The 22,928-nt window shown below is 49.3% G+C and overlaps 1 protein-coding gene across 2 annotated transcripts in view; it reads left to right on the top strand.

Annotated features, from left to right (window-relative positions):
* Positions 1-22,928, top strand: part of ELK3 (ETS transcription factor ELK3) — a 69,754-nt gene that overhangs the window by 27,426 nt on the left and 19,400 nt on the right. For both annotated transcript variants that reach the window (XM_060164975.1, XM_060164974.1), the window contains exon 2: positions 3,165-3,373. In XM_060164975.1, the coding sequence (XP_060020958.1) occupies positions 3,167-3,373 (207 nt within the window). In that variant the 5' untranslated portion in view covers positions 3,165-3,166. The remainder of the gene's footprint in view (positions 1-3,164; positions 3,374-22,928) is intronic.

The raw sequence follows: 22,928 nt of genomic DNA, 5'->3' as shown, positions 1-22,928 counted from the left end.
GTGGGAGAGTAAGGGGGCAGAGGGGTTGTTCCTCAGCCCACCCAGCCTCACCAAAGCTCTGAGTTTGTCGGGGCAGCTCTGTGATTGCTAGCTTTCAGCTCGTGCCTCCCCTCAGCCCAGTTCATTTATTCCAGAAGTCTGGGAGGGCCCTAATGAGGGGGTCCACATCCCCACCATTTGCTCCTCTGCCTTTTCACTTTCTACTCTGTTATGTCTCCCTTTTCTTTCCCTCTTTCCTCCTTCTGCCTTTGCCGTAGGCCGTGGCCATCGCACCCATGGTCATTTTTGTGGCCCACTCATAACCCTCTGAGTAAAGATGTGATCGGGCAGTCCCCCTACATAGCATGCTTTCTCGTGTCTAGACACACCTCATGATTGTGAATGTAAGTTTACAGCGTAAAGATAGTGCACTCCAGCAAAGAGAGGATTATTTTAGACCAAGATGTCGGGCACTGTAATTGTCAACTCTTGCTACAATGGTGCCGCATAACAAACAGCCCCGGGAGTCACTGGCAAACAGCAGTATTTATTTTCCTCATTGGTTAACCTCAGGGATGCTGCTTCAGACTGTGTGTTGTGGGACTTGGCTCCAGGCTTTTGGTTGAGCTCAGGCTGGCTCCGCGCGCCTTTCATTTTTGGGCAGCAGCTTCACGGCAGTAACAGGAGCACAAGAGGAAAAGTGCAAACGTGGGAAGCCTCTTAGACCTCAGCTGAGAATTGGCACATTGTCATTTCTACTCATCATTCTATTGGCTAAATCAAATCACGTGGCCAAGCCCAAATTTCAGTGGGATGGGAAGAAAGTACTCCACCCGCTCTGGGGCACTGCTTCATGGTCACTTGAAAGGGAGAAGGGGTGAAGAATGGAGAACATTTATCCAGTCTACCATACAGGTCCTCATCATTTATGCCCAAGGCACATGGCTCTGATACACGGGCTTGGAACGCCAAGGAAAGGGATTCCAGGAAGCACAAGAAGCTCTGAGGAGTCCTGGTTGGTAGAAGCACTAAGTGTAAAACAGATGCAGGTGTTTACGTCGTCCTCCTGTCCCATCTGGAGCAGGATGGCTCGCGTCAATTAAAGGTGGGGGAGGTGCAGGTGGCCGACCACTATCCTACCTGGCATCTGAGCCACAGACCCAGAAAGCCTTTCTGTCCAGACCTCTAAACCCACTGGCAGCCTTCTGCCCTTTAACATTTTAAAGATCTTTGAAAGCTTACTGTCTGAAGTGTTTGGCCGAGAACACGCCGAAGAGTTTGAGACAACTGTTAACAATTCTTAGTGCCAATATGAGAAGAAAGTTGCGGCTTGTCCTCAAATAATAGGAAGCTCATATGAGGAGCTGGAGCTGGCAGGCTGCTGCGGATGCAGCGCCACCGCCGTTGTGCTTACGAGACTCATGAGATGCAAAGGCGGTTTTGATCTAACAGTGAAATGACTTACTGTCTTACAGACTGAGTGGCCATTGTGGTGAAGATTGATTTCTGTAGAGAATATCTCCTTTAAAGAGCCATAAATAAAGTACCCTGTGGGTGTTTGAAGAACATTCCTAATCTGCTTCCCTTTAGCTGAGAAACCCACATGGCTCAGGGAAACAATAAAATGTATTCTTTTGGCGAAACATGTGAAAGGAAATAAGGAAATGAAGACTTATTGGAGGACTAGGTATTTTCACATCCATCCCCATGTGGAAAGGAAGAAAAATGATTTGTCAGTCTGAAAGCTGCCCCTTTAAGAGAAATGCAGGAGAGGTGTGGAGTTGACAAAAATATTGGTACAAATAAGACTCCCTAAGGCTGTTATTCTGGCTTCTGGGTCTCCCAGAGTCGTGCATCTTTCTCACTGCTCCCTTGTTCCCGTCCCCCTGGCTACCTCGTGGGGCTTCAGGGTTTCCTCCTTGCAGTAATAGGGTATGATCCAAGTTCTCTCTGGCTTCGTCCCCACCTCACAACTGGCCTTTGAAGCTTCCATCTGTGCCAGAAGGCAATTTCCCACCCTCTGGTCATCCCTGGCTCCCTCAGCCCAGCACTAGGATCCTACCCCCATTTTTCCCAGATCAAAACCCAGGGCACTTCACGTGTCCAGTCATGACAGTCGATCTGCGGTGAATCTCTTGAGGCCAGCCCAACTGCCTCTTCTTTCCTTATGTACGAATGTTGATAAGACAAACGGTTGTTATTACTGTTGTTGTTGTTGTTGTTGTTATTTCTAGAATCAGTACCCATTGCCATGAAAGTCCTCAGATGTCTGAAGTTGGTAACTGCCTGGGAGAGTGGGGAAAAATTTCCTCAAGAAGGTCCCGTATAAACTGGGTCATGATGGATGAGTAGGAGTTCACCAGGCTCCAAAGCTAGGGAACAGCATTTTAGGCAGAAGGAACGGCACCTACAAAGTCCACACCAGAGTCAAGGGAAAAAGATAAGATTTTATAGGCTTTCCTCTCACAGTGGAGAAAAAAATGCTTTTCCCATGTCTGTGCTTGTGACAGATGGGGCTTTTATCTGCCACATGACAAGTGCCTGGGAAAGAGAATGACTCTTCAAGTGGCAGTGACCCATACCTCAGGTCTGTAAACATGTATCAGTCAGGCGCACGCTGCACTCGGGCATTGGGCTGGGTTATCAGAGTGCTGGGAATACAAAGTAATCCAACAAAGTCCCTTCCTCACGAAGCTCCCCGTGCGGACACACTGATGGAAGTACCCCAGGCCCCACGTAAATGCACTTATCACGGGGTCCAGCGTTTCACACAAATAATGGCCTAGAGGCTGAGCAGCAAAGGAGTTGATAGGATGGGCGGGAACATGTTAATCATCGCGGGCATTAACAATGATTAACGTGGGGGATAGTTTGTGTGAGGACTGATTCTAGGAATGGGCAGTTCATTAATCATTTTTTCACATTATTCTCGACGCAACCCCGTTACCTGCCGGGATGTGTGTGGCGCATACGAAGGTCACAGGGCTTCCCTGTATTTCTGAATTGTGGCTCTTTACAGAAATGCAGCCAGAAGGCACCTGATTCAGAGTGGCCTGTTGGGATGGAAATGAAAGCAACTTTCGATTAGGTTCACTGGGGGCAGGGGAAGGTGCTGAGGTGCCCACCCTGAGCCCCCGATCCCCCCAGACCTGGCACCTGCACTGACGCGGCCCCTCCCTCCTCAGGTATGGAGAGTGCAATCACGCTGTGGCAGTTCCTGTTGCAGTTGCTGCTGGACCAGAAACATGAGCACCTGATCTGCTGGACCTCCAACGATGGTGAATTCAAGCTCCTCAAAGCAGAAGAAGTGGCCAAGCTGTGGGGACTCCGGAAAAACAAAACAAACATGAACTACGACAAGCTGAGCAGAGCCCTGCGATACTATTATGACAAGGTAAGCCCTTGCCCTTACGGGAGGCTGTCACGGGGCGGGAGCCGCCTTCACATCCATCCGTGGAAGTGGAAAGTAGGGTACCGTAACGCTATTGGCAAATAGAGGCAATTTATGTGGGTTGTGTTGCTGTTGTTTTATAAGAAGAACGATGCCATAGGGATTTTTTTTTTTTTTCCTGGAAGCCCTTAAGGTGTTATCGTGGGTCAAATTCTGTTCCCTCTGCACCTTCTTCTGTGTTGCTGCAGGATTTTGCTAATAACAACAGAAATGAGATGCGGGAAGGTTCTGGGGCCTCCCTCGTGGGTAGTTGCTTGAGTGACAGAATGTATGTGACAATCTAGAAAGTCTGTCCGGTTTGTGATTCACTCACACAGGCTTTGCAGGAGTCGGGGGGATGGCACCTGGGACAGTTTATTGAACATTTGGGCACCCACTATCCTCACGTATAAGATGGGGCTCGTAATAGGGTGGGTTCAGGATTGCCGAGAAGAACTAAACAAGCCAACACACGTTAAGCGCTTAGAACAATGCCTGGTACCTGGGGATCGCGACTTCGTGGGAAACTTCCCTAATTAAAAGAAAAACCATTCTCATTTTTAAGTCACAGAGATAAGTCAGAGTGCTTTGTTAATGATAACACAGCATAGTTTCCAAAGCCAGGACTGTAGGGGTGAGTAGTAGTGCATTTCTGGAAAAGCAGTTGATGTGCCTGGGAGGGCAACATTATTGCTCTTTAGGGGTAATCATTTCAGGCCTGTCATTGTTGACCATTTCTGTGTTGATCTGTTGTGGCTGAATGTTTAGCCTCATAGACGTAAAGATTTGGAGTCCTAATAAGTATAAGCATCTGTTCTGGTTTTACTCTTCTTGTTGCAAGGTGAATTAAAAACGGATTTAAATATTAGTTCCTGATCTGTGTTTGGTGCCTCCCTCCTGCCAACCTCTTTGGAATTCAAGACAGAGGATTGCACATTGCAGGAAGTGGGAGCATCATTAATTATAAAGTGTTCCTTTGTACGATCGTAACTGCGCATGATTGCCATTGAAATGTTAAAGGTGCTTCTCTTTAATGTAGCAATTAATTAATGCTGGCTTAATGCAGCGTCTTACCAAGATGTGAAAGCACTTCTCACAAATTGCACTGTCTGAAAGCCTCGCAGATGGTTTATTGCTTTGCATTTTTTTCCCCCAGGTTCTAAGTTTACACAATGGGAATTGGGGCCCTCTGAAGGAAAACAGTCATCTTGCTGGCTGGCAAGGTGCCTAAGAGCATGGCTTTGAGACTGACCGAAAAAAAAAAGGAATTTTATTGTTTTCAATCAGGGTGTCACAGAAAAGGAATTTGGTGTCTGTGACTCGGTTTCACCTTTTCACGTGGCCCAGGCATTGGGGCTGAGGATTGTGTATCTTCAGCACAAAGAGGGATCATGGGCTGAAGATGACTCCCCAAAAGACAGGCAAAGCTGTGCTGTTCAGACTACATCTGATCTCCCTTGGGCAGGTGTTGAAAATCTCGAGGGAAAGCAGTGTCAGAGCCTTCAATCACCCACCATGTTTTGGTACTTTCTGTGTCTAAGGGACTGTGTGCCGAGCACTCCCTACCCCTGGCCTCCTTTAAACTATCACAGCCCCCTGAGACAGTCCTGCTGGCATCTCGTCATTTTACAGATAAGAACGTAGGGGCGTTTGATGGAAACCTTGCCCAAGCTCCTGCAGCCAGGAAGTGGTAGAGCCAGGATGCCCACATTCCTGGCCAGAGGCCTGTGCATTGCCTTCTGTGCTGTTCATTTCCTTTGCCTCTGAATACCTGAGTTCCAGGTAGGCAGTCAGGCAGCACAAAGGGTATCTCAACCTTAGAAACTTGTATTTACTGTGAAGCCCCAGGTCCAAGTGGCCAGTGTGGCCTGCTCACCCCAGGTATGCCTTTCCTCTTCTGCTGGGGCTGAGCTAAGGTCCAGCCACGTGACCTTCGTGCAGCCAGCTGGCCCTGACAGGGCAGGAGTGGCTCTTGTCCAGGGTGTCGTGCAGGCTTGGCCACCAGGAGAAGACACCCTTCGTCCTTCCTTGGAAACGTGTACACCGTACGCATGCACGTACACACGGCCGTTTGAACCTTTCTCATGAAACCTTGTCAAGTGATGAGTAGGAGTGGTCATTAGACACCGAATATAGTTGTACGTGAAAAGAAGAGGAGGGAGGAGGATGAAGGAGAAGAGAGGAGTCGGGCGAGAGCGAGGGGAGAGGACGGGCAGAAAGCGGGGAGAAAGGGAGGAAGAGAAATGGTGAAGGAAGGTTAAAAAATTGTATGTTACGTTTTGTGATGGACACTTACTTTTTTCAGTTTTGCCAGCGTTGCTTAGGGACTGTATGTGTAAGTTGAATAGTGTGAAATTGCCAATATCTGATCGTTTTGTTTGTTTGTTTTTTTAAAATTTATTTATTTATTTATTTATGGCTGTGTTGGGTCTTCGTTTCTGTGCGAGGGCTTTCTCCAGTTGTGGCAAGCGGGGGCCACTCTTCATCGCAGTGCGCGGGCCTCTCACTATTGCAGCCTCTCTTGTTGCGGAGCACAGGCTCCAGACGCGCAGGCTCAGTAGTTGTGGCTCACGGGCCTAGTTGCTCCACGGCATGTGGGATCTTCCCAGACCAGGGCTCGAGCCTGTGTCCCCTGCATTGGCAGGCAGATTCTCAACCACTGCGCCACCAGGGAAGCCCTATCTGATCGTTTTTGACCCACAGAAATGGCAGTCTTAAATGGTTTGGTCTCTCACTGGAGAGACAGATTCGAGGAAGGTCTTTGTGATTGTGGAGCCCCTGGCCACATGGGCACCCCTTGCTGTGCCCCATCCTGCACTGCACGTGCTTCTCACGGTCACCCAGCCCTCCTGTGACCCTGTCTGCCTTTCGGTGTCATCTTCAGTCCCCTTCTCTCCCGTCCCCCACCCCTCTTTCCCCCTTCCGCCCCTCCCCCTCCCTTTGACACTTAGCCAGAGCCTACTCTGCGCGTGCGTGGCATAAATTCAGCGACTCCCTACCTTGACAGCTGCGTCTTTGTCCCTGTTGTGTTTCCTCTTTTCGGCCTGCTATCATCTCTTCACTGTTGGCTGAAATTGCACATCCCTTGGTCTGTCCTAATAGGGACATTTCCTGCCAGAGTAGGTAGGCATGAGGATATCATTATTTTTGTATGTTATATGTCATATTTTTAGCTCATTCCAGAATATTTAGAAATGGGCAGAGAAAAAAAAAGTGGAAAATGTGTGCAAAACTTTGCAGAAGGCGTCAGAGAACAATGTATGGGCTAATGGTATCAGGTTGGGGCTGAGGTGCTTGAATCATTGTTCCTTAAAACATCCCTCCCTCTCCTCCGAGGGGCAGATTATCACAGTGATAACTATGATAATAGCAGGAACTCTGGGCTGCATAGTCGGGATTTGAATCCAGCTCCATGACTGTGAGTGCTTTGCCTCATCTCTCCTGGTCTCAGCTTCCTTTTCTATAAAACGGGTATAAGAGTAGAGTCTAGTCAGAGGGTTACGGTGCGGATGAGCTGAGTTAACACGTGCTCAGGGCTGAGAACAGTGCCCAGACACGTTACGTGCTGCAAGTGTTAGCCAGAGTAATAACAGAGGATAGTTTCCTTATCGCTAATTTGAAAAATTCAGGCAGGTACCAAGAAGAAAGTTAGGACCTTTGTGCCGGCATCCTACACGCGGGGAGGGGCGTCAGATCCTGGGTGTTACGGCTCTTCTCACTTGTGGGCACTCAGGAGTGCTTTGTGGTGCTTTTTAATGATATCTATTTTGGCTCTTTCGAAAATTCAGCTTTCAAAGATGCTTTCATGTTTAAATGACACTTCCTGCCCCTCTGAATCAAACACCTCCCTTTGCGGTCAGTGCTGTCCAGGGTAAAGTCCTGCTGTGCCTCCTTCCCTGAGTCTCAGATCCCCGATGGGGGAGTGGGCACCGAATAGCACCTTCCTCCGTGGGATTGTGTGAGGAGTACGTGTGACCATGTGCGTGAGGCGCTCAGCACCTGGTAAGGACACGTAGCAAATGCCGGTCAATTCTGATATCCGCGTTTGCAAGACTTAACTGCCTGGTGGTACCGTCGTGTCTATGGCCGTCATCCTCACAAAGCCGTCTTCACCGTGGGCTCCTGGCTTAGCCACTTTCGTCACTCTGGTACTGTGCACAGGGTCTGGCACGTATTAGGTGCTCAGTAAATACTGGAAGCAAATGAATGAGCAAACGGATAACATAATGAAGTGGCCGCCACCCAAATTCAAATCTCTTCTATCATGAAAGCCAAGGCTAAATAGGTGTCAAACAACAAAAACTTACTACCTCTGGGTTATTGTACTGTATTAATTATCTAGGGCTGCTGGAACAGATTACCACCAAGTGGGAGGCTTAAAACAACAGAAGTTTATTCTCTCACAGTTCTGGAGGCTAGAAGTTGAAATCAGGGTGTCCGCAGGGCCACATTCCTTCTGAGACTCTGGGTAGAATCCTTCCTTGCCTCTTCCCAGCTTTGGTGGTCGTCGTCAGTCCTTGGTGTTCGTTGGCTTGTAGCTCCGATCTCTGCCTCTGCCATCCCATGGTGGTCCCTGTGTGTCTTTGTGTCCAAATTTCCCTCTTAAAAGGACGCTAGGTCTATTGAATTGCAGTTCACGCTCATGACCTCATCTTAACTCACATCTGCGAGGTCACATTCACAGGTACTGGGACTAGGGTTTCGCCCTACCTTTTTGGGGGAACACACTTCAACCCATAAAAATGTGTATATATTTCTGACACTCCTGGACTTCCATTTAGATTTTCAAAATTACACACCAAGGGAGAGCTTTGGATTCAACGAATCCTGAAGGAACACTGCTCCCCGTGACATGGACAGCAGCTAGATTCAACCGCAGGTGTGAAATTAGACTCTATGACAGGCACGTCACAGTGTACCCCCTGTGGGCCACAGGCGCTGTGCTGGGTCCCCTGGGGTAGAAGCAAAAATCAAGCAGATGAGTCCTGCCTTAGAGGGTTTCAGAGTCTAGCAATTCAGCGGTTCCCTGCTCAGCAAATTAATTTAAATACATGACGTAGACTGGGAGAAAAGCCGACCGACCTCGATGGCTCCAGCCCTGGATTAGCAATGGCTAAGGTCTGGTGGTGGTCCCTGAGGCTCCTTACCCCACCTGTGTTTCTGTGGATTGCCGATTTCCCATGAGTGAGGGAAGGCTGGGGAGGTCGGGTTTTGCAGCCAGGCACTGCCAACGACCTGCTGCCCCTCTCAGAGCTTTGAAGAGGCGACTGGGCAGAACCAACTTGAACTCCAAGAAAGGAGTGATGCCCAGACCAGGACGCAGCATATTTTATTCTTCAGACATGGACTGGAGGCCCCTGTTCAGCTTGGAAACATGCAGGTAATGGGAGGACGCCTGTGTCTGAGCCCATGAAGGGCAGAAACCAGAGCTGACAGAGACCTAAAGGGAACATTTAGTTCGTGCCTGGGTATTTCACCGTCACCCTCTGCCAGCTTGTTTCCCTCAGTCTTGCTGTAAGCCTTCAGAGATGCGTTGGTTCACGGTAGTTCTGGCGGCTCACGTGGGGTAGAGCTTTCTTCTCTTCTTAGTTTTAAACTGAGTCTTCCAGAAGGTACTTTTACAGCCTGATGTAATAATAAGGATCTCTTGCAGAGATTTTATTTATTAAAAACCTTAACAACTCTTAATAACCTCAAGCAGACTTGGGTTTTAAATCTCTTGTCCTGGGGTGGGGAAGAAAGGGCTCTGTACCCAGCGCACAGCCATCACTGGCCCTGACGCCTGCCCACACCCATTGGCCCAAGTGTGACGAGCATGGAGGACGGCTGGGATTCACAGCACTTATTCTCTTCTTGAACAGCTTCCGGGTGGTTTTTAATTATTCAGGCATACCTTGTTTCATTGCGCTTTGCAGATACTGCATTTTTTACAAATTGAAAGTTTGTGGCAACTGTGTGTGGAGCAAGTTGTAATTCTCACAGTATTTCAAAGTTTTCCATTAGTATTTTGTTTGTTACTGTGATCAGTGATCTTCGATGTTACTATTTCAAAAAGGTTGACTTGCTGAAGGCTCACATGGTGGTTAGCATTTTTTTATCAATAAAGTATTTTTTAATTAACGTATGTACTCTTTTTTTAGATCTAATGCTCTTGCACACTTAATAGGCTACAGTACAGTGTAAACATAACGTTTATATGTACTGTGGAACCACAAACTTTGTGTCTCACTTTACTGCAGTAGTTGCTTTATTGGATAGTCGCTTTATTGCAGTGATCTGGAACCGAGCCTGCAGTATCTCTGAGATACTCCTGTACATCCGTCTCCAGGTGACATGGCCCCTTTCTCTCACCTCTGCCTATTCTTCTGTGGTTCAGTCATTCCTTTGAAAACATACCACCTCCCCGTGAGTGGCTGAGCAGCTGGCTGGGGAGACAAACGTGCAAACCAATTATAATAGCGACATCTTGTAAAGCGCTGGCTTGGCCATGATTCCAGCATCTATCTTCCAGGAGAGATGGGGAGAGAAGTAAAGGCAGAGACAAAGTTACCAGAGGTCAAGACATCTGACCCAGGTCTTGAGGAATAAGAATGCATTTACCAGGCTGCCAAAAGTTGGGAACGGATTTACTGAGAAAGGGAACAGCATGTGCAAAGGCCAGGAGGTGTGAAAGAGTTTGAGTGTTTATTTAGGGAATGAGGGAGGGATGAGGTTGGAAGAGTGAGTGGGGAATGAGGGTGGAGAGTATCGTGCTAAAGGGTTGGAACTTGATGTCAAGGGCAATGGAGAAGCCGCTACAGGTGGCGAGAGAGTGCCGTGGTCAGGTTTGCATTTTAGAAATACAGATCTTTGTCTCCTCTTACTCTTCGTGACATTGATGGTGCCACAGTCCGACCCCACAGCCCTGATCTTTTTGGCTGGTTAGCACAAATCGATGGCTCTCTGCGGGCTGAGCTGGTGCTGTCACACCTTCAGCGTCAGGCCTGCACGCCCCGCTCTAGAACTGCCCGAGGGGGAGGGGGAGAGAAGGGAAATGGTGGCGTCTGCCTCTTGCGAACACCGGCCAACTGACTTCTGCTCAAGGGAGCCCAAGCCATGACTCTCTGTGTTGCTGCCGAAGGAGACCTGGAAGCTTACACAATCCTTCATCCTTTTCTGTCCAACAGAGCTTTTGTCCTTGTTGTTGTTGGCGGTGAATATTCATCCCAGGGGGGAGGCTGAAAGCTTTGCCAGCTCCCTTCTCATCAGGAGATTGAAATGGTGATACGATGAAAAATCCTCCTGTGACCACAGCAACCTCCCGGCTTATCCTCACGATGTGCCGAGCGGTCTTTACTTAATTGGAAGGGTTTTAGGGGAGAACAGGCAAGACGGAGTCATTGGCAACATACTCCTGGAAGCGGAACGCATCACCTTCTTAGCTTAATTGGATAATCCATTTTAAATTGGGTGTGCAATCACGACAGGAAAACGTTCGTGTTAATGGTACATGTCTGAGCTCAACTGGCCCTGGCAGAACCCTTTAATTCCCCCAAATAAATTTTGTGAAGATAATATGATGTATCGTCTGTCAGAGTGGAGAAAGAACAAAAGTCCAGCGAGCACTTATATCCTGGAACTTTCTAGAACACCTTGGTTGGCTGCAGAATGCCACAGGAGACCCGTCTATCCCGGACTCCATTCGGGGGTCTTTTGTATCTCAAAGGCGCCCTCTGTGCTCAGCCCCGGGTCTGAGTGTTGAGGGCCTGGCGTGTTTTGTTGGGTGTCTTTTTCTCTTTTGCGTCCCGTCAGCTGCTTGGATGGTTTGGAGTACAACAGATGGCAACTGGGCTTTGCCTCGGGGCTGAGGGGTTAATCAGGGCCTCTCTGCAAGCTTTTGGTCCTGGATGCAGCCTGGAGACCTGTGGGGTAGCTGCTGGCCTCGTGGAGGGATTCCAGCCTGGCCACATTGCCCCGGGAGAGAGCAGCTGGCCTGAGGCAGCCAGGCTGCGGGGGGGACCCTGCGTGTTGATTGGGAGTGTCGCCTGTCTTGCACAAGCTTCCAAGACAGCTTCCTTGTGGCACTCAGTGTTCCCCCAAATAGGGCCGTTGCTAAGAAACACCCAGAGTCTTGGGAATAACTTCAGCGCCGTGTTGATGAGGCTGCTGTGCTTGGCAGCCCGGCTGAATCCCCTACGTCAGGCCGTTACCCAAGCCCACACCAGTTTACCAGCATGAACCTTCCCGCTTCTGGGCTTCTAGCTGCAGGAAAATTTAGTGGCTGTGTAGACAAACTGACAAAATCCCTGACGTTCGCAGCATACTGCCCGCCACCCACCATCCACCCACCAGGCCCAGCTGCTCCTCTGAGTGGCCTCCTCTCCATCTCCTGCCTGGGCTCCAGCAACAGTTTATCTCAGTTCCTACCCCAAATCTGTGACAGAAGGAGGGGAAGCTCACATGTACGGAGCATCTGTCTTGAGCCAGGCCCTGTGGTAGATATTTTTACATTTAGAGACTCGTTCCCTAACACGTGAACTGCCTGTCGTCTCTGTTGGCAGTGGGCCCATTTTAGAGGTGGGGATACTGAGTCTCAGAGAGGTTAACTAACAGGTTCAGGATGAAGCAGCCGGTGAGCAGCAGAGCTTTCTGCCTCGGAGTCTTGACCCCAAGGCCCACGCTCAGGACTGCGAAGCTGGAGGGTCACACAGTTGCAGAGCCAGGAACTCAGGCTTGAATCCCATATTTCTCATATTGCGGATTACTGCCCCAGGGCAGGCAGGCAGAGGGGTCCAGCTTCCAGTGTTTGTTGTTGGAGATGATAATGGGAAAAACTACTGAAAACGTGAGGTGGTAGTTCTGGATGCCCCGGAACACCCTGCCCTTCCTTTGCATCCAGATGACACTTCCTGAAGAGAGCCAGACTGGAGCACGGCACCCCTCCGCCTGTGCACCTGCCCAGCTCCCTGCAGCCTCCAGGAAAGGCTCCAAAGTCCCTTCACCATCTGGCCCCATCCCGACTGCTCCCCCTGCAACTGCCCCACCCGCAGGGGAAGTAGGGGAGCAGTTTTACATTTTATTAACATTCCAGAGGCCTTTAATAAAAATACCCTTGAGTGTTGAAAGGGAGCCAGGGGGAGACAAGACTCCCCATCCAGTGAGAAGCAGCCGCGGGCCCAGAGCGGTGGGAAAATGCCCTTAACATCATGCAGTCTGGGCCTCTCGGGTGGGGTGGGCGCCCCCTGGGCAGCAGGGAGAGGAGCCCTTCACTCCAGGCCAGGAGAGAATTTGGAAGGACGGTTGGCCCTGCAGCTTTACAGTGCCAGAGAATAGAGATCTCAACCCAAACCACAAGGAAACCTCCCCCGGGAGTCGGCCAATTCCGAGACAGAGTTGGAGCCCTTTATTGGCAGCACGTTATTCTTAGAAGTTGGAAGTGGGGCTGGGTGTGATCGCGCGTGTGTGCGAATGTGCGCACTCCAAGCTTCAGCTCTAGACCCAGGACGGCCCAGGCTGCGCTGGACCCAGTGCCCTCAGCAATGTGACGGCGTGAAGGCGGGCCAAGCTCTGGAAAGGAAAGGCCAGGCCTCCCTGCCCCGGTGGACAGAGACGTTGAGGAAGAGGAAGGCGTTTCCTAGGGCTGCCGTAACAAATTAGCACGCACGTTGGTGGCTCAAAACGATAGACATTTATTCTCTAAAAGATCTGAAGGCCAGAAGTCTGAAATCGAGGTTTCAGCAGGGCCGCGCTCCCTCTGAAGGCTCTAGGGGAACATCCTTCGTTGCCTTTTCCATCTTCTGGTGGCTTCCGGAAATCCTTGGTTCCTTGACCTATAGCTGCACCTGCCAATCTCTGCCCCAGTCTTCCCATGGCCTTCGTCCCGTGTGTCTCTCTGGATTTTTCCTTTTCTTGTAGGGACATCAGTCATTTAATTTAGTGCCCACCCCAACTCCAGGGTGATTCCGTCCTGACATCCTTAGCTGATTACATGTGCAAAGACCCTATTTCCAGATAAGGTCTCATTTGAGGGTGGGTGTGGATTTTGGGTGGAGGGAGTGCCATTCAACTCAGGACCGAGGAGAAGGACTGCCCCAGGGGAGGGAGCTCAGACTTATGGGTGGGTCGCAGGAGCCCTTTCATAGCTGCTCTACGGCCGCCGTTGGGAGGCGAGCCTGCCCACAGCAGATTCCTAGCAGAGCCCAGTACAGCCAGCCAACCTCTGCGTCCCCTCGGGTTCAGGTGGCAGGGACGAGAAGAGGCAGGGCCTGCCACTGCCATGCAAGCAACCATCAGACACTTAGAGGATGAGGCCAGAGGCCAGATTCCCTTCCCTTGCTGTTCCTCAGAGCCCAGCAAGGAGCTTTCCACACAAACGCATCTTCAGTGTTTGTTGAAAGCATGTTTGCGTGTTACGGAGGAGGAACTCGGAGCATGACTCCTACAGTGAGTCCTTGTTCTGACTTTGGAGAGAGGACAGTTAGGTTCTGTGTCGGGAAAGAATGAGTCAGATCGTGGTCTGGACGGGAACCCAAAACAAGGAGCTGAACACAGGGTGTTGGCTGCGAAGCCGGGGGCCTGGAGGCTCAGCTTTGCTACTTACTAGGTTGTGAACCCAGCTTGGAGCCCCGGCTCCCTTATCTGTGAAATGGGTTTCAGAGTGTTGTGAGGCTTACATGAGATGCTGCATAAGCCTTCTGTAACTGTAAACCAAAGTACCCATATAAGGAATTTTGATTCCTTGAAGGCAGAATAAAACGAGAAGACAGTGTGATATAATGAGGATGCTATTCAATTAGATCATTGCTTGTAGGTGAAATTCCACTGGGTGAGAGCTCGTGTTTTGAGGACTTCTCTGAGTGAGGCACTGACATACACTGGCCTTTTAGAAAAAACTGCCCTAGGAGATATTTTTATTTCCCTTTTAGGAATAAACTATCTAATTTGGGGAAAGCAACTAATACATCTCCTGTCCCTTCTTAACTTCGTTTGTATGTTTTTCAAAGACACCACCATCCTTTATCGTGTTTTGAAGATTGTTTAAAATTCATTTTCCTAAATTCATGTAAAAATGTTGCTTTGAGAATATCAACATTTCATATTAAATGTGTTTCTAACTCATTGAATTGAGGTGAGCAAACCGAAGCCGGCAGAAGTTCAGTACCTTTTCAAGGTCATAGGAAGTAGTGAAGCTGGGATTCAAACCCGGGTCCGTTCATCCCAGTGCTGGTCGCACTTCGCCTCTGGCCCGTCAAGGCCCTGGGCCTGTCTCTTTGTGTGAGCAGCTCTGCTCAGGCCTGTGGATACTGGGAGGGGTTGCCCATCACCCTCCGTGCTCCCTCCAAGCCCTTCTGCTGCTCGGCGGGGACCGTAACCAGGCCCTGTATGTGGACATCAGCTTCCCGTTATTTTCCTGTCACCCTTGGGTGTCACCCACTTAGAGGTGGGCTTCTGATGTCCATCCTGCTGTGGTGGGACCGCTGGGTCCCCGGTGCCTCAAGTAGGGTGTCCCATCAAAGCAGGCACCTCCTCTGCCCTGCAGGTGGGCAGAGGCAGCTCTAGTGGGGTTAAAGAACAGCTCAGGAAGGCCGGCCTTCCTCAGGAGGAGCTAGAAGTGCCCTAGCTTCCTGAGCGTGGAGCTGGTTTTCCCAGGCTCGCCGCAGTTACCCCGAGATTCCTCTGGAATGCAGAGCCCGTGGTCCTGGCAGCCTGGCTTAAGCAGCAGCCTCTCAGCCAGCTCAGCTGCTTTCTGGGAGAGGGTGTGGTGGTGGAACACAGAAGGCTTTGGTCTTGGCTCTGGGTAGAATTGGGTTCCAACTTCAGCTCCTCCAGCTACAAGCTACGTGATCTTGGGTGCCTGAGCTTTTCAGAGCCAGCTTTCCTTCTCTTAATTTGACAAGCAGAACATATGAAACATAGTTTTTTTAATGTGAAAATGCAGATAAGCAAAAACATTTGCAAATCAGTGGTAATCCTACCTCTGTCAAATTTTATTATACACCTTTCAAGGTTAATTTTTCTCCTTTTATTTGATACATGTAAAATGATTTCACTAAAATAACGGAAGCCTCCCAGGCATGCTGCTTTTCCCCCTAATTTTAATTTAAAGACATGGGGAAATGTTAATGATGTATTGTCCTCTAAAAGACCTCTGTGGAATTCTGTCGTAAGGCTCACCCAGTATTGAACCCACCCCTGTGGGCTGGGAAATTGGGTATAACCTCACTTCCAACCAAGAGCCTCGACTTTTTCATCTTAAAAATGGGATCACAGGGGCTTCCCTGGTGGCGCAGTGGTTAAGAATCCGCCTGCCAATGCAGGGGACATGGGTTCGAGCCCTGGTCCAGGAAGATCCCACATGCCGCAGAGCAGCTAAGCCCGTGTGCCACGACTACTGAGCCTGTGCTCTAGAGCCCGCGAGCCACAGCTACTGCAGCCCATGTGCCTAGAGCCTGTGCTCTGCAACAAAGAGAAGCCACCACAATGAGAAGCCCACACACTGCAACAAAGAGTAGCCCCCGCCCGTACACAGCAACAAAGACCCAACGCAGCCAAAAAATAAAATTAAATTAAAAAAAAAAAAGGGATCACAGTGCCCATCTTGCCAGGCAGTGCACGTACACCACGTGACAGACCCTCGCAAATGCCTGCTTCTTTCTCTTGCCCTTTCTGGCCACGGGTTCCTTTCAGGTAGGCTATCTACCCCGGCCAGACGAAAGTCCCCCAAGTATATCCTTCGCACTTCCCCGCCCCAGGATCTCGGTGACAGGCGCCCAGGGCCAGCTGCCTGCATCACCCTCCCCGAGGGCCGCAGCCACAGCAGACGCCATGGATCTGGGCTGCTCCCTCCAGCCTGGGCAGTGCGTTTCCTGTTCTGAGAGGCATCAGAGAACAACGAGATTGGCTGGGGTGTCCGGTTAGTGTTTGCACCAGTTGTCAGGCTGGACGTGCGGCATCTCGGCTGAAGCTGCTGGAGCATTCTGAGCGGGACGCTTGGATTCCCCAGTTGCTCGCGTCTGCTGCTCTCTGCGGGAGGGCCTCTCTTCCCCCCAGTCCTGAATCAGTTGGCGTGTGTGAGGTTTTCTTCACAGTGGATGTCAAGTGCTGGCCACACGAGGCATGACGGACTGAAGCCTCGCGTCTATTTCTTGTCTTAACCCAACTAAATAGAACATCATGTTTCCCCTCCTTGGTCGAGATGTGTAAACCAGGTGTGTTTCTGTCTGCCGGACGACCCAACTGGTCACCCAGACCCGTGGGAATAAGTACAGCCTTCTAAGAGGCTTAATTTGAACTCTTCAGTTGTCATTACAGCTGATAGAGGGTGGTTTTTACATTTTGTTTCGGTTTTGCTTCCATGGGAGTGTAAAAATAATAATGCTAAGAGCTGATATATAATGTGGGCCTATCACGTGTGGCTGTCGCAGGCATTCTGCTAAGCGTTACGTGGATTACACAGTCAGTCCTGCAAGGTGGATGCGAGGTCGGTCCCCTCATTTTATAGATGAGGAGATGACTGATAAGAGACAGGGTGGCATTTGACCTCAGGCCGTGACTCTGGAACCGCTCCTTGTCATCCCAGTGGCAGCCCTGGTGGCCAGGTCAAGTGGGAATTTATGCAAAGATCCACCACTCTGTCCTCTGTACCCAGCCCTGCTGCCAGTGTTGGGTTCAGAAAAGGATGGGCTGTCTGTCGTGAGCCGCAGACATCTCTCAGTTTCGAGAACACGATAGGAAAGTTGTGAAATCGGGGATGGTGGGGGCAGGGGTCCTGCAGTTACTGGGAGCCCTGAAATGGTGGAGGATGAAGGGAGCCGCAGCCCTACTGATGGGGAACCCACAGCTGGTCCGGCTCCTCCTGGGGTCAGGAACAACCCCCGAGGGAAGGGCAGCACCGGGAAGGAATGAGAGCTGGGGAAAGAAGTCCGAGCACAGGAAAGCCCCAAGCATGACCTTACATCAAAATTGGGGTGCGGGCTTCCCTGGTGGCGCAGTGGTTGAGAGTCCGCCTGCCGATGCAGGGGACACAGGTTCGTGCCCCGGTCCGGGAAGATCCCACATGCCGCGGAGCGGCTGGGCCCGTGAGCCACGGCCGCTGAGCCTGCGCGTCCGGAGCCTGTGCTCCGCAACGGGAGAGGCCACAACAGTGAGAGGCCCGCGTACTGCAAAAAAAAAAAAAAAAAAATTGGGGTGCCAGGCCAGAGCCGACAGAGGCAACAGATATTTGCCGGGATACGTGGAATTACAGTTTATTAAGCTCTCACAGAAGGTGTGAGGCTGTGGAGGTTTGCATTAGCCCCCAGCGTCTGTCTGGGAGTTTTCCACTTAAAAATGCCAGCAAGAAAGCAGATGCGAAAGTATACGTATTGGATGCATCCCGTGGAGCTTTAACCAGCCTGGGAATTAGCCGTGGAAAATTGTCTGTCATGGGGTGAAGCCTCTGGCTTCCTGCCTCAGTCAGTTCTCTCCACAATGAGAGTCATTCATTCAATAAACATGGAGCGAACTTAATGGTATCCTTCATAACATCAAAATTAAGACAGTAAATTCAATTCCACAAGCATCTCTTCATTACCCTGCACTGTAATTTTTTTTCAACCATAATACTTAATAGACATATGTCTGAGTTCTCCACTGTATGGGATTATTTACACAAGCTCCTTCTTCTTCCATGGGAGGAGAAGGCAGAGTTAGGTGTAATGTACACATATTTAAACACACCCATGGACACACCTATGTGTAAGCCTGGAACCCTCAGGGCAGCAGGTGACACTGAGGGAAGTGGAAACAGGACCCACTCTCTCAGCACTGTCTGTCTTGTTAGGGTGAAATAACCTAGGGAGACTCTCATGGGACCACAGGTAGCTGGTGCGTCAGGAAGGGTTCCTTTGCACAAGGCGGCCACAGTCCTGCCCCAGATGGACTGCTTGCCCTGTAGGCCCCAGCAGTCTTAAAACACCCACTGGGCAGTGGTAATGGAGGGAGTGGTTTGGGGACCCGAGCTTCCACTTCTGCTGGAACTGCCGCTTGGGGTGCGTTGAGTGGATGTTGCTTTCCCCCGTCGCTGAAGTTGGTCCCGTCCTTGCCGCCTGTAACCTCACACGGAATGCCCGGTCAGAAGTCCACCCTGGTTGTGAATACACATTCGATGGGAAATTATGAACAGAGGCTGGTCCTCCACATGTGGAGGGAAGATGTGTGCAACTGTTGCCCTGAAACCGTGCTTGAGAGTCAACTCGGCCCAACTGGACACAGACAGCGTTTGTCAGGTTACCAGGCAACCGTAAACAACAAATATGTGTGAGTCTGGGAGGAAGGGGTGGAAAAACCAGGCTTCTTCTAAATATCCTTGTCACTTTTCATAATAAGAGCCCATCCCCAAGTGCTCTCGTGTCCTGGGCTGTGTCAGCCCGAGTCTTGTGTCACCTTCCGTTGTGGCCAAGTGCTCTGGAGTCAGACTGCCCAAGTACACACTCGTGATTGGGGGTGATCTATACTCTCTGAGCCTCAGTTTGCCCATCTCTAAAATGGGAATAATAACAGCTCCAATCTTTCAGAGGATTAAATGACTTGAAGGTGGTCAAGTTCTTAGTACACAGCCTCATAGATAATAGTCCGCAAATACTACCTGATGTCATTTCCCTGTATTGTGCGTTTTCTCAGCAAGCCCCTCATAGGCCAGACTCTTGCAGGGAAACCTCCCTTTGGAGGCTACAGAGAGATCTTCAAACACACATGCCCCCAGTACACTCCTGGGGTCTGCCCTGGAAGTCGGGTACGAAGGGGCTGTCAGTTCAGCTGCCAGGTACCCACCTCCTCTGGGTCCACTTACCCACCTAGATCTCTGGCCTTGGGCATCCTGGTGGGGGGCTTTCCTCACTGGCTCCCCTCATGTGAGCAGATATTCCCGGTGTGGAGTTGGGCTCCCAAACAGCTGGCCTGCACACTCTGACCTCCTTCCTGCACCCCACCCTCCCGCCTCCTCCCAGCCCTTCCCAGCCTTCCATCTTTGCAGAGGTTTCAAATTGTCCAGGTAGCCGCATCTAATCCATCTTCCCTGTTGGTTTCTAGAGAAGCAAGACCCTCCCTGGTTCTTTCCAAAAGCTGTTTGTTTCTCCTTCGGTCGTCAGCTCCTTCAGTTGTCTCCATCCCTGTCACCATGTAGCCTTTCCCTAAAAAAACTATCTTGGTGTCCAAGCAGCTCTCCTCAGGAAGGCAGCAGCTGCTGAAGGGCCCTTACTGCATCAGCGGAGTTCAGGGCCCTGTGCAGTGTCTTCTGTTTTCTGTTCAGAGTGGGGGTTAGCATGTTATGGTAGTTGCCATCCAGCCATCAAAAGTTCCCACCATCTTCCCTTTAAGCCTGCCAAAATTCTTAAAATTCCTTATGTTCTGGATGGACCTTGAGGGCATTATGCTAAGTGAAATAAGTCAGTCAGAGAAAGACAAATACTGTATGATCTCAGTCATGTGGAATCCACAAAAGCTGAACTCACAGAAACTCACAGAGTAGATTGATGGTTACCAGGGGCTGAGGTGGGGAACCAGGGAGATGTTGGTCATAGGGTACCAGTTTCTAGCAGCGACATGAGTAAATTTGGGGGCTCTAATGTACAGCGTGGTGGCTAGAGTTAATGATACTGTAATATATACATGAAAGTTGCAGAGAGAGTAGACCTTAAATCTTCTCACAACAACAACAACAAAATAGTAATTACATGGGTGAAGGATGTGGTAACTAACCTTATCGTGGTTAAGTAAATTATTTTGTGATCTATACGTGCATCAGATCACACTGTACACCTCAAACTTACACAATGTTATATGTCAGTTATATCTCAGTAAAGCCGAGAAAAAGGATTCCTCACGTTCTCTGTCTAAATAAAAGCTTTACTGAAGTATAACTCACATACCAGCTAATTCACCCATTTAAGGCATACAAGTCAATGTGCTTTGAGTGTCTTTATAGAGCTGTACATCCATCATCAATTTTAGAGCATTTTCACTACCACCCCCCCAAATGTCTTACCTTTCAGCTGTCACCCCTCGATTCCCCCATCCCACCTAGTCATCCCCTAGGAGACGACTCGTCCACTTTGTCTCTATAGATTTGTCTCTTCTGGATATTGTATATGTAGACAGAGTCCATCATACAATATGTGGCCTTTCGTGTCTGGTTCCTTTCACTTAGCAGAACACATTCAAGGTGTGTCCGTGCTATAGCTGTACCAGTGCCTTCATTCCCTTCTATGGCGGGATGACATTCTATCGTATGACTGTCCCCTATTTTGTTTATTTCTCAGTTGATAGTCGTGTGGGTTGTTCCTTATGTTCTTTTTAACACATTGAGGCCCAGCTCTCTATCTGAGATTGCCTTTCAATTTCCAACCACTTTTATCATTTTTATCACAGCCCCAAATGACTTCTTGGTTTGCTTGTGAACGTAATCCCTGCTCAGACATTATGTTCTGAATACCCATAATAAAATTAAAGGTTGGTTCTGTTAAAAAAAAAAAAAATTTCCAAGACCTGGCAGAAGAAAGGATTCAGCCCATACAGTTTCTCTTTTCTTCTGTGTAATTATTTAGGCTTTAATGATTCACTCAGTTTAGATGAGTGTTCAAACTGGCTGAGAATAAAATGAAGTTTTCCTCCAGGGAGAAGAATATTATGAGTGGGAAACAAAAATACCTTAGAAGTTTAGCAGAGGAACACACCAGGCAAGCATGCTTTCTTTTTATGGGTCAGGTGGCACCAGTAACACCCTTATTTAACCCTTTCCTTTCGGGAGCTGATTTCTCTCAGGCGCGTTGTCTACTCAGGCCTGGTGTGCAGAGATGATGCCAGTTAGGCCCAGGTGGAACTCTGAAGTTTACTAGATCTCTCTGAAGTTTCTCTAAGTGGTTTTCAGTTTTGCTAGTGTCGAGTGTGAAAATGAGGTCAGATGGAGTAAATGGGATTTGGTGGGTTAAATTGCAGGCCAGGATGCCATGCACTGGAACTGTTCAGCTTTGAATCTCACGTACTCAGGTTTGAACCTCCTGTGTGCTGGTACTGAGCAAAGTTTCGCCAGGATTCGCGTTATTGGGTTTTCTGGTGCTGCCTGGGGACCTTGTGTGTCCCTCCCTTAGATGCCTGCCCTGAAGAATTCTTCCTTGAAAATCTCAGTGGCTTGGTGATTATGCCCATCCCTCCTGACTGCTGGATAAATTCACTTCTGGGATTTGAGGATGCATTTAAGGAGGACAAAGGCAAGTTAGCAGAGGTTGTAATGTAACAAGAGGGGAAGCAAAAGCATAATATATTTATACACCAAAATGATCACAAGATGAACATCAAAATTTAATTCAGTTTCCTCTCATATATTTGAAAGTTGCTAAGAGGGTAGATCTTAAAAGTTCTCATAACAAGGGAAATAAAAAATGTGTGTGTGTGTGTTGATGGATGTGAACCAGACTTACTGTGGTGGTCATTTTGCAGTATACACAAATGTCAATCATTATGCTGTACACCTGAAACTAATGTTATATGTCAATTGTATCTCAGTTTTTAAAAATTTGAGATGAACTAATTTTAAAACGTCGTCTCTACTAAGGGGGCTCTTTGATTCTCTCCCTCCAACTTTGTGTGGAAATGGGAAAAACCTTAGGCTTTAGAATTAGTAGATCTTGTGGCCCTTGGGCACATCACTTCCCATCTCTGAGCTTACGTCATAAGGATGATACCTTCCAGCCTACAAGTGGGTTCATGTGAGCTCAAATGGGATCACTTGTGCATAACACCCAGGACAGAGTAGATGCTCAACAGCAGCTACTTTTCAAGCTCTTCTCCCCCAAATGATTTTTTTTTTTTTACCCTCATTCATACCCAGGTTTTTATTTTTTATTTTTTCGGTACGTGGGCCTCCCACTGTTGTGGCCTCTCCCGTTGCGGAGCACAGGCTCCGGACGCGCAGGCTCAGCGGCCGTGGCTCATGGGCCCAGCCGCTCCGCGGCATGTGGGATCTTCCCGGACCGGGGCACGAACCCGTGTCCCCTGCATCGGCAGGCGGACTCTCAACCACTGCTCCACCAGGGAAGCCCCCATACCCAGGTTTTAAGAGGAACAGTTTGTAAGGAAGTCCTCTTCCCACAGGACGGTGCCGCTACCTCTCTGTGCTTGAGGGAGACCATCTTTGTCTGCCTTGAGTACCCCGGGCCCAGCAAACATTTGATAGACTTTGCTAATGTTCAGATTTAATAAATCTCAAGAACAGTACAGCCTTTAAAATGAAGTCCGTTCTCCCAATGGGGGGTGGAAACTTTTGCAATGATTATTGGTTTTCATTTACATCCTAATGTTTGAGGATGGGAGCCATAAACTGAAGAGCCAGAAGTAGATACCAGCAACTGGAAATACTGTATGAATGTCGTGAACATCCAAGTAGACGCTTTGTTTTTTCCTCCAGCGGCTTTCTTGGCAGAGAATTAAAAAGGAAAAAAATGGCTGCATGATTTAAGAAAACACTGTGGTGTTTTGGTGATAATAACTTACATTTCTATAATGC

The sequence above is a fragment of the Lagenorhynchus albirostris genome, chromosome 11 (assembly GCF_949774975.1).
Source record: "Lagenorhynchus albirostris chromosome 11, mLagAlb1.1, whole genome shotgun sequence".
NCBI lineage: Eukaryota > Metazoa > Chordata > Mammalia > Artiodactyla > Delphinidae > Lagenorhynchus > Lagenorhynchus albirostris.
Note: the sequence above shows the minus strand (reverse complement) of the source record. Positions and strands in the feature narration are given on the sequence as shown.